Source organism: Balaenoptera musculus, chromosome 17 (genome assembly GCF_009873245.2).
Source record: "Balaenoptera musculus isolate JJ_BM4_2016_0621 chromosome 17, mBalMus1.pri.v3, whole genome shotgun sequence".
Lineage (NCBI taxonomy): Eukaryota > Metazoa > Chordata > Mammalia > Artiodactyla > Balaenopteridae > Balaenoptera > Balaenoptera musculus.
In genome coordinates, this window is record NC_045801.1 from 25352117 (window position 1) to 25364256 (window position 12140).

At 28.4% G+C, this 12140-nt stretch overlaps 1 protein-coding gene across 3 annotated transcripts in view; it reads left to right on the forward strand.

Moving 5' to 3' along the window:
- CSMD3 (CUB and Sushi multiple domains 3) overlaps positions 1 to 12140 on the forward strand; it is a 1196954-nt gene that overhangs the window by 457514 nt on the left and 727300 nt on the right. For 2 of the 3 annotated variants that reach the window (XM_036830958.1, XM_036830959.1), the window contains one exon: positions 6161 to 6238. The exons of the other annotated variant lie outside the window; for it this stretch is intronic. In XM_036830958.1, the coding sequence (XP_036686853.1) occupies positions 6161 to 6238 (78 nt within the window). The remainder of the gene's footprint in view (positions 1 to 6160; positions 6239 to 12140) is intronic. 3 annotated transcript variants of the gene reach the window in all.

The window sequence follows — 12140 nt, forward strand, 5'->3', positions numbered from 1 at the left end:
CTGTTACAAGAACACCTTAAATATGTTGAATAACTACACATATGTTCATATAAACTAATATGATTTTATATATATATATATGTGTGTGTGTTTCTATACATTTATACTAAATTTACTATCTTGACCAAAGAATATGGGGAGGTTTATAACTTTATATAAAAAATAAAATTTAAGTTGGAAATCCAGGGAAAGTTTATGAATTTGTATAACATCCCTACACAGTGAAAAAGACATAACACAAAGTAGTTGAAAAATTTTAGTATAGTGCATCCCCAATTGGAATGACATCTGAAACTGACTAGATCTTAAAATTATAAATAATAATAATAATAAAATAACTAACATTTACTGAACTCTTGCCATGTCCTGATTCTTAGAATTTAAGTATATGGTGCAATGTATAATTGTAAATTTTCTTTCAACTAAAAATAGGGCATCATATAAATTTTATACTTACATATTCAATATGCAAGAGTAAGTGCTAGCCACAAACTAGCAGGGTAGCATAAGTAGACGTTTAGGACTTAAAAAAATACTGGAGTGTCTAAACCATATTACTTATCTCTAGAGATTTTTAAAAGGCAGAAACATTAGATTTTAAGTAATTATAAAATTGAATATATATCATTTCTTTTAAAATTAATTGGTCTATCATTTTAAATTTGAGAATATTTTGGCTCTTGCATATCCCTAATATATGTCTTTACAAATGAATTTTCAGTGCTATTGAACATATTTCATTGCACCACTAATTTTCTCATCAAATGAAGGCCAGTATTATTTCTTTTCTTTTATTTTAACATATTCTAAAATAAAATATTTTTCACAAAGACTCATGAACCACTTATTAATATGCTGCTGAATTTTCTATTATACCTTTTTTTACTGTGTAGTCCAGAAATATGATTTACTTGCAGCATACCTTTAATCATTTTCTAAAATTACACTACAGCAACATTTATAAAGCAAATATTCTTTTCTCAGAAATTTGTATCCAGTGGTAAATCTTATATGAAAGATAGTAAAGCAGACACCACAAGAATACTACCTAGTTTTTACTGGCATCAGTGTAGTTTCTTGATCTTTCTTCTTCTAAGGATAATATGGATGGAGTGACTAATTAGCAGCTTCCATGCTAAATATGTTCTGAAGAAGAGTTCTGCCAGTACAGGATGTAGAAAAAAAGTGTTAAATTGTAGTGTCTTTAGGCCTGTGACCTGGAGCCACAATTTACTTTCAAACAAACAAAACTTTTCCTCTGAACATACTAAAATACTTTTAGAATCTCTAAAAACATTTTAATCTTTGAGATAGAATTGAGAATTCTGATTAATTAGTCTTCTCTTCTTCCTTTGCTCTAAATTCTACACCTAAATACTTAAGGGTAAATGAATGAATCTCTTAGGAATATATAGAGAAGTTAAACAACTTGTTCCATGTCTTATGGGACTAGAGTACAGGTTTCCCAACTCCTGGTCCAGTGAGAGAAATGTCACAAATAACACACTGTGTTTTAACATTATCTAGATCTATATAAAATCCCTTAGCAAGTGATTGATTATATATTCTAATACCCATGTAAATGGATCTACTGTCAATGGTGAGATGTGCCGTGTTCTCAAAATGGAACACACACACGCACACACGAACACACATTAGTTTTAATAACCAAAACAAAAACTGATGAAGTTTATTTTATTAGTATAGTTTATTTATTGAGTATAAAGATAAAGATGATACTTAATTCAAAATAAAAAGTAGGAATTATATATCTAGATAGCATGATGTCAAAAACAGTTTAAAAGAAGAGAAAGGCATTGTACATTTGAGAAGTTGAAACAAAAATAACAAAAATAAATCAGTAGGATACAAATGACTTTCTCAAAAGAAATTATTTTCCTTTTCACAAGGACCATCATATTCTTACTTAATTGTAGATTTATAATGCAGCTACTGCCACTTGCAAGATAAGTTATTGTCAAAATAAATACTACAAATTTGGAAGATTAAGTTAAACAGAATGTTTCATTTGTTTTATTTTTATCATATTTGAATATAATTTAAGTAGAAAATGAAAGGGTTTTTAGATGTTCTGATAACATTTAATAAATAGTGCCAATGTTTTTCTACAGGAGTCCCATACAAATCTAAAGTAGTTTTTTCCAATGAAAAAATATTCTGCTCACTAATATTAAACATGTCTGTTTCTTCTTTTTCTAAGATAAATGTTCTGAAAAATTACAAATTTTCACTGTATATACATAGGAGTGAAATAGAATAAAAAATTATTGGTGTGTGACTTTTGAGATTATATAGTGAAGAGTCTATCAATTTTAAAATAAGGAACTTGAATCCGGGAAATGTTTTATGACTTCAAGTTTTAGAGGCTGGGGTGATAGACGGACCACGTAAAGGTCATGTTTTCTAAGCCTCCAACTGATGGTTGAATTCCCTTTAGTGCATCTGTGTATTGTGGTCAGTTTCCTAATGTTAAAGAATGGCACCAGCACTTTGTTCCTACTAACAGAGATTCTTCAACATAAACTCATGTGCCACCTGTTTCACAAAAAAAGTTGACATTTGAAACTAAATCTAGCAATTTATCCATGTATGTGCATATATGATTAATCTTTATAATAAGGCATTGTAATTTAAATAATTTCAAGTAAGTGACTTTAGCCAATTAACATGGAAGTTAGATGAGGTTTAAGTAAAATCAGTCACCATCAGTTTTTTTTTTTTGTTTAAGTTTTTAAAATTCAAATTCTTTTTGAAAATAACCGAACAATAATTGATCTGGAAAATAGTACAGTTATAATCCTCTGTAGTGGTTTAAACTGCTTAAATGAGGATTACAGAAACAAAATGTTTTTCCCTAGTGTCTGGGGCTTACAACTAAACAGATGGATTTGATTGTTGGCCTAATATATTCCTTTCTGCCAGACATTTTCTGTATTATAAAATATTTTCATTATGCTAAAAAAAAGCACGAGTCAAACCAAAAAAGTAATAAACAAAAATGAACAAAATTATTTGACATGTGAAAAGTGAAAAGCAGAAGAAAATAAAGGAAAGGGATCTTGGCACATATGTCTACATGTCTTGCAGTTAATGAAATGTATTAAAAATTTATTAGAACATACATACTTTTTATGTATTTAAAATAGCTTTACACATGAAGGTGCTTCATCTTGAACATCCATTCTTTTATCACTTCTTTCCTTCCTAATTCATGATTAACAAAGGAAATCCTCCAAACAAAATACCTTTAGTTAAATAAACCAGAATTTACAATATTGCATATATTCATTCACTCATAGTACTACTAGAGTAAAATAATGTTGCTGCTTTTGAGAAATAGTACAGTGGAAGGAATCGACACAAACAACAAACTGTCTTTTAATATTTATAAAATTATGTAAAATACCACAACATATTTTAATATCTTTATGATAAAATAAATTTGACATCTTATAACTGTAATACACTTGTTAGAAAGGTCAGGTTAATTTTATAAGTTAAATGTGATCACTAGAAACGCCATTGCTTGATGTCATGTTGGTACTTAATACATATACCTTGTAATATATAATATATGTTTTTATGGCATATATTTGAGAATTAACGTTTCACTGATTTATGATTTAGAGCAGCGTCTTGCAATTGGTACTTACAGTATTTGTCCTTTCAATTTATTCAAGAAGAGATATGCTGTATGCTCTTTCTATTGAAATTATAAAAATATCTAAAGTATGTGTTTCCTGTTTAACATATTTTAAAGTTTTGGGTGAATTTAAATTTTATATTATTTTCTCTTCACTCCTTTTTATCTCCTAAAATGGTTATTCTCCTGGCTTTCCATCTTCTGCATCTGTATTACAATTATTTATACTTTTCACTTTTCTTCAATTTAAATTGACAAATAGATGCTTTTAAAAAATAAGGTTAAGTCCCTTCAGAACCAGGAAACTGTTTAAAACTTCTTGGTCTGAGATGACATTTTCTTAGCTAGGTATTGTCCCTGACCTCACCAACCAAATAGTCAAATTTAGATATAAGCCCATTACATAAACCTAGTTTATACACACACACTCACACACACACACACACAGAGTTGTTTTCAAAATCCTCTATTTCTAGTAACTGAGCTCTTTGACCCTCTGGATTTTTCTTCTTCAATTTTCTCCTTTGAGTTTACGATCTTTTCATTAAAAAAAAAATATTTAAGAATTCCAGATTTGTGTTAAAACTACTATGAAATTTTCCAACCCCTTTGTAATACTTAAAGTCAAATCTTATAATGCAGAGAAAAGTAGAGGTAGAATTCCTACTTATAATTCATGTTTGGATTGGGAGAATCTAGAATTATGCCTCAAAATACAAAATGTAAATTTTGTTAAAAATAATTTTCAGGCAGCAGGAAAATTTACAAGTGGCAGAACTAAATTTAGAGCAGCCAACCAAATACAACAGTAAGACTAAACTTGAGCTTACCTTGGGGGCTGGGGTGTGGAAGAGAATTACAACGAAAAACATAACTTGAGAGAGATGTAGTCATTCTTTCACTGTAAATAAAGGGCCTCAGATAAAGAATCTCAAAATTGTAAAGCAACTGAGCAGTCACCTAGTCCTAGCTACTTATTTTAAGAGAAGAGACAGGTAAAAAGGCAGACTCTTGTCCAAAATCAACAACTACTAATTGCTAGGAATCAGGTCTCTTAAATCCTACTCCAATGATCATTTTCATATTTTTTATATGTACTATGTATAGATAGTTTACAGCTGTGTATTTCAGTAAGCCATAAGAGTCTGCCTCTACCTTTCTACTTTTGAAGGTAGTGACAAGAAAAAAATTACCTTAAAATGTTTCAAAGGCAATAAAATATCCTTAATTTGAATTAATTGGGTAAAATGGCAAGTAAGATTTAGTGAAATGATCATTTTAAACTATCTAACAAAAATTGTTTTGCTTTTTTCAAATTCACGGAGTGAACAAAACCTAATTGCCTAAATGTTTCAAGCTATCATTTCTACCTATAAACCTCATAAAATGCATTATGTAAAAAATTCAAATTATAATTGAGGAAGCTAAATATATCCCTTGGATTCTTGTTCATGTGTTTTTTGTAAAGAAAATAATTGTTATTTAAATATCTCATTAGATCAGATTACATAACATTTTTAATTAGTGGGGTGAGGTTTTAATTAAATAGTTTTTCTTTATTTCACTTGGGGTCATTAAAAATTTAAATAAAGTAGAAAGTAGTCTTCTGAACTATAGTTTATCCCTTTAAAAATTATATAGCAGCTGTAGTTAATAAAATAATTTATACTTAAAAGGAAATAATACTTTTTTTTCCTTCATCCAAAATACTTGAAAAAATGTTTTTAAAATGTTCCAAGTTACTTCATTGAACTTGTATGTTTTTTAAGGCAAATCCATTCATATCTACTTTAATATAGTACACAATGAAATATGCCAGCCTCTTATGATGTTGATTTTTCATATAATAATATCAAAAAGAGTAGCAAGATATTTTAGATGAAATCCAAAAAGTTGTAATTCACTTTCATAAATTTTGTACAATATGGACTGAACATCAATCATCGTTCACAAGCAATGTGTATGAAAGGAAATGGTTATTGGCAGAAATACTAAAATGTATTTTAAGTTTTTTCAATTATGTAATTTTCTTAAATGTGTCCTAATATTTCAATTAGGTTAAATTACCTTAAAAGTACACTAGTTTATTTTAAAAACCAAGCTCATTAAATTCATCCCACTTTTATAATGTATCAGTATTTTTATTTTTCTAGTTTAATTTATTCCATAAAATTTGATGAATTCAAATGTTTTATGATAAAGAGTTAATGTTTTGCTCTTCTATTAAAACTGGGTAGTGTTAAAAAGTACCTATACATGTATGCAAGATTCTCCCTATAGTACAATTAAAATCCTTTTATACTGCTTGGTATTTTTACTGCTTAGTGATCAGATTGCTATTTTTTTCTTCTTTATTTTCTTCTGGGTGCCCTATATCAGGCTTAAGAAAGCAGTTTTTTTAACTTGCATAATTCCATGCTAACAAAATTTGTTAACCTGAATTTCATTTTAAACTTGTGTATCCTGATACATGTTTTTGTTTGTTTTCTTAACTAGTGAAAAAGGCCATAGATTTTAAATCTAGAGGATTTAAATTGTTTCCAGGGAAAGACAACAGCAACAAGTTTTCTATCTGTGAGTGTACTCTTTTTTTTTGTTTCTTTCTCTAGTGCAAGAGTGAAGTTTGTGGTGTCTGTGTTGTTTGTGTGTTTTATAAAAATGTGTATTTACCAAATTAACTGCATTAATATTTATATAACATGCATGATTATTCAATATTTTCTTGTATTTAAATGCATATTGAGTTATTGGGTTATTGTGGTAAACTTTGGAGCTCAGATTGTTTCAAAATGTAAAAGAAAAAACTCTTTTGATCTAGCATGTTGATAACATTCTAGTTTTCTAATTCTAGTATGTGAGATAAAAAAATGAGTGAAAATCATCAAATTAATGGTTTCTTGTAGGAATTTTTGTTTGAACGTATCTAAATTTCAACATAATTATCTTTCTAAGGAAAAATTTATTTAAATAGCAATTTTTCATTTAAGGAAAAATATTTTAATTTGAGTTAATTTATACAAACACTTAAATCAGATATTTTGTAAATGAATTAACTAGCTAATTAATTTTTGTTTTATTTTGAAAAATCTCATGAAATGAACTGAGGTACACATATTTATGTGCTGCCCCAATGCACAATTTTGCTTAACATTCAGGGATTTATAGATGATCTGAAGTTCATCCATTAATCTCAGATTAAGAATCATTGAATTTGAATATTCATTGTTATATTACCATATATGAACATAAAATAAGATTTTTAAGAAAGCTATGAATTTTTTCAATATAAATCAATCAGCAGTTTGTAGAAATACCCTGCCTTACTGTTCCTGCAGATACATATTATAAATTTTAAAAGAAGCCATTCATGATACCACATCTGACTTCTAAAATGCCTTATTGATAATAAATAAGATTAGTTATTTTAAATAAATATTATCTTCTTAGCAAAAATACGTTTTTAACATTATTTATTTTTATTCAATTCTAAATCATCTGATGAAATGAGTTTAAAACTATTTCTTAAAAAAATCATTCATTATAGTTATATCAGTAAAGGATTTTCTACCCACATATTTATTGAGTTGTATTTGTAACAGTAAATGGCACAAATTGAGCAATTACATCACTTATCAAGAAGCAAACTTGGAGCCTGTTGGTATCAAATATTTTAAAGTGTCCTAATTTTAAAATGTGATTTTTCACATTTTGTTAGATTTGAGAATACGAAACCAAAAATAGCAGATATCAGTAGGAAAATGTCAAATTGGGTTACCTGTTTGGAAAGCATTAAACAGTTCATTTCAAAGTATTTAGCTGTATAAGTATGATTTATTGTTATATTTTTAGGGTTAAAACATATTTTCAAAATTGATAACAGTTTTTAGGGAAAATAAATCTACAGTATTTTTCATATATTAATTATTTGATACACTTCAGAGAGAAAGATATTTTTCCTATACAAGAAAATATAAACATAAAAAAGTTGTTAGGTGAAATTATTCTGACATTTCAAATTTTATCATGTCAACATGAAGGAAATGATGCAGACTTAAATAATTAGGTTTACTACTTTTTTTTTCTAATATTTTGTCTGGCTAATCTATTTATTTTAGAAATCTAAGAAGAATTATAGGCTATCACTTTCTTACCCTTTCCTCATTTTGGTTACACAAATGTTATTTTATATGCTTCATGCTTCAAACTTTCAGATGTCCTGGGAAAATTAGGCTATTTATATGGAAATTAAGATGTATGCAACTCTACATCATCAACAATTATAAATATTACAGTATATATAAATGTATCATAGTAATATGCTGTACACCTAAATCTTACACAATGTTACACGTTGAATATATTCAATAAGAAAAATGTGTGTGTAACTTTTTATACTTGGTATATTGCCTTAGTGGACATACATATTATTTTCATTGTTCTTGTACAGTGGTTATGAGGGTGAACAAGAAAGGGAAATTTAAACATAATAGTGTATCTGGGGAAACAAACCCTGATTAAATATATATATATATATAAATATTTTTATTTTTTTTTAATTTAAAGAATATTTACTTTTAAATGTCAGGAGTAAAGTTAATGAGACAAAAAGAAAAAAGTTACTCATAAAGCAAAAAATGTTAATTTACTTCATAATTTTAAAATACATTTTACATTTATCCATTACAGCTTATGTAGGATATAAAATATACTCTTGTGCTTTCTTATTTTTATTTTTGAATAGAAATAATTAAACTCTCATCAAGACAGATTATTTATGCCAATTTTTTTTAGCAACAATAACAAGCCAACATTATTTTAAAGTTATTTTCCTACAATTTTTTTCTCAAATGTTTAATAGCTAGTTACAAATATATATTCTCTATGGTTGATCACAGAGAAAGTTATAATGCTTTAATTTTTATCATTATTATATATTTGTTATCAAGTAGGCATTTCGGTCTTCATCTCTTTGAATCGTTAATTTGACACAGAGCCAAATAATTTTAAAAGGAGACAATTTTTATCTGACATTAAACTTTCAAAGGAAAAAAATAATAATAAAGCTTGTGTTCTTTGAAAAAACTATCTATTCAATCACTAGAACTTCCAGGAGTGAGCAGAATTATGGAGGACATGAGCTACACACATTTCTAAAGTGCGTCTTCCCATAATAGCACCTTTAAAGTTTAACTAAGAAACAAATTAATAAGAGATTCAGGAAACTGCAGTAGTGTTCATGGGAAGCATTTGGTTGTTTAAATGGCTAATCCAGATTCTTTTTCCTACTTTAGTACCTGAACTCTATGTAGTCTCTTTCCATCCCTTCTTGTTGTTTATCAAAGAGAGTAGGTTTGCAAATAAAGGAAAAAATACTTTTAATTTAAAAAAAAAAAAATAAATTTTTATATTTTAAAATGTTGAATTGAGTGAATTTATTCTTGCCAACTTTTCTACTAGGCTCTTCTAAAATTTTAAGGTGGAATTATAAAGAAACTGTGAGCTTTCCATAATGTATTTTTTTAAATTATTTCATCTTCTTCAAGTCCATGCTTTCATGCATTCTTATTATACATTCATTTCACAATTCTGTTTGAACTACTTCTCCATGGCAGCACCATGCTAGACTAAGAAAGTAAAAAGAGTGAATAAAATACAGTCTCAGTTGGCAATGATCCAACATTTTATTGGGAAGCTAAATGAGTTAAGTGGCAACTCTTTTAGGATATAAAGTTAGTATAAAATAACATTCTGTCTACATTCATGATGTTGGAGTTCAGAACAAGATCCAAAGCATTCTATTTTATAAGGTGGAATACAATTTTTAAATCTAATATAAAAAAAATTCTAAGATGCCACTAGCTGGATGAGGTAATGTAGAGATGACTTTTAGTAAGATGACTTTCAGGATCTAGTTATTTTTATCTTTAGAGTACATTATGTGCTATGTAAAATCAGAAGCTTAAGAAAACGTGCTTGTAATGACAATATTTTATTTTGATGTTGACTAATTTTATAGTATTTTCAAGCTAGAATATACAATAATATAGTACATTAATTAAAATTCCTATAGCATATTTTATAAGCACATATAATAAATATACTTCAATGTTATAAGAAACGATAATTCATCCAATTTTCTTAATTCTATAAATTCTGCCCTCTCTTCTTGTCACTGATGTGTGGGGAAAAGGATTCATATTGTATTAGTACTAGTAATAATAATAATAATAACATTATTATTATTATTGTCCTTAAAGATCAGAGCAAAAAGGATATTCCCCGTAGTTATGCTCTTTTCAAGAGGCAGGACCCTGTCCATGTAATTAACTTTTAAAGAGCACTCATGTTCTTTTTACAAGTTACTATTCAAATTGAAAGAAGTAAAAATGATAAATATGTGTCCAGTTGTTTGAATGGCATTACGTAATGAAAGCAGCTGATTGAATGGATACTAACTTCATTTGAATGTCTTGGCGTCACTAGCTATGGGCAGTTTTGTAGCATCTAAATATCAGATAAATAAGAGATTATATACTTTATTTTTTATTTTAAATTTTTAAATTAAAGAACACTAAATACATGTATCATGCAGCAGCTCTCCCGTTATCTTTACAATTTAAGTTGGGAACTTTTTCACTATTGCAGATGTCCAAAGACAGCAGTTCAAAGGACACTTTCAAACAGACAAAAGTAATTTGACAATTAAATCATAAGAACTGGGATTAATTAAGTGAACATGGTGAAAGTTATAAATATGCTCTGCATTCTAAAATAAAATATTTGGAAAAGTGTTTTGAATTTTAAGTATTGATGCCCTTTCTCCTTTCTGAGCTTTCTGTACAGGATGGAGAGCTCAGGTGTTGAGAGTAGAATTTCTTGAATCAATCTGCCAAGGTCGAAACATAGACTAAGGCAGAAAGTGAAAATAGGACTTTAGAAATGTGTCTTAACCTCCCTATGCCTCAGTTTCCTCACCTGTAGGAAACATATAATAATAGTAGCTACCCTTCAGATTTGTGTGAGAATTAAATGAGCTGATACATGTAAAGGGTGTAGATTAGTTCCTGACACATAGTACTGTGTGTTAGCTATTGTTAAAATTTATATTAACCTAGGCAATAATGATGATGAAATGGAAAAAATGAAATTTTTTATTATTTTTATTTTCTAATGTATTCGCAGACACGTCTATTTTTACCTATAACCTGTGTTATAAATTTAATATAATAGTGTAGGAAGCCTAAGTCATACCACTTCTTTTTCTTATCTCTATCGTATGTTAAAAAAGTCACATTTTAATAGCATATACTATAATATTTTCAAAAGTCAGTTAGGATAGTTCTTCCCATAGAAAAAAATACTCATTGAAAACAGTGTACAACACATTGTTTTTAATCAACCTACTAGGAAATATTTACTGAGAAGTCATTAACCCCCATCTAGGTACTGTGGGAATATTAAAATAATTATAAGTTTTTCCTTATCTTTATCAAGTGTATAATATATTTGTATATATGACTAAGGAATGTGAAACTACTAACAGTATGACAAAATAATTTAAAAATTAAATATAAAATTGTCCATGCCATATAAGAAGAGGGATTAGAAAATCTGGAAAAAAATGAGAGACTGTATTTTGCAAAAAGTGGGACTTGAGCTGAGTCTTGAAAATTATATAGAATTTTGATAGCTAAAGAGGAAGAAATGGAAAACATGGAGACCTGGAGAAAACACAGAGCATGGAATGAGCATGGCTAACCAGTACAACTGCAGAAGAATGAAGAATCTGTTGGACTTGAGTTATGGATGTATCTTGGTGGCTAGTGGGTAATAGAGGTTATATACTTAGAAATCTAGAATCATAGGATATTTGGACAGTAATGAAAACTGTGTTTGAGAAAGTTTAGTTCTAGTACTCAAGATGGATTGGAAGAGAATGATAATAGAGAAACAAAAGCATCAGTGATTAAGCTGGATTTGAGCATGCACATGAAATGACTATGAGAATTTTGGTGGGTTGACCTAGTAGGTCATTGAAGGAGCAGGATGGAGCTTGGGGAAAAAAATGACAAAACCATATATTTGAAATTCTTAGCAAAGAGGTAATTTTTCAAGCCACGAGGAAAATATAAAATATGGTGAATTATGGGTCACTGTCTTTGAATTTGCCCTCTGTATGTGATATCAGCTAAAGTAAGAGAGTGGCCAAAACAAACATAAGAAGCAACAAAAGCCAGAAAGATAAAAAGAAATGAATTAGCAAGTCAGCAGACCAAGAAAAGCAAAAATATCACATGCTTTGTGTGGATTGGTGAACTTGTAATTTGGCAGCAGTAAGGATACTGTTGAGGATATTTAGGAAAGTGATTTTTATAGAATGAAGGGTGCAAACACAAAATTTCATATCTAATTGAAAATATGACAACTTTACCAGAGGTATGACTGTTCGGCCATCATCTGATAGTCATCTTGCTAT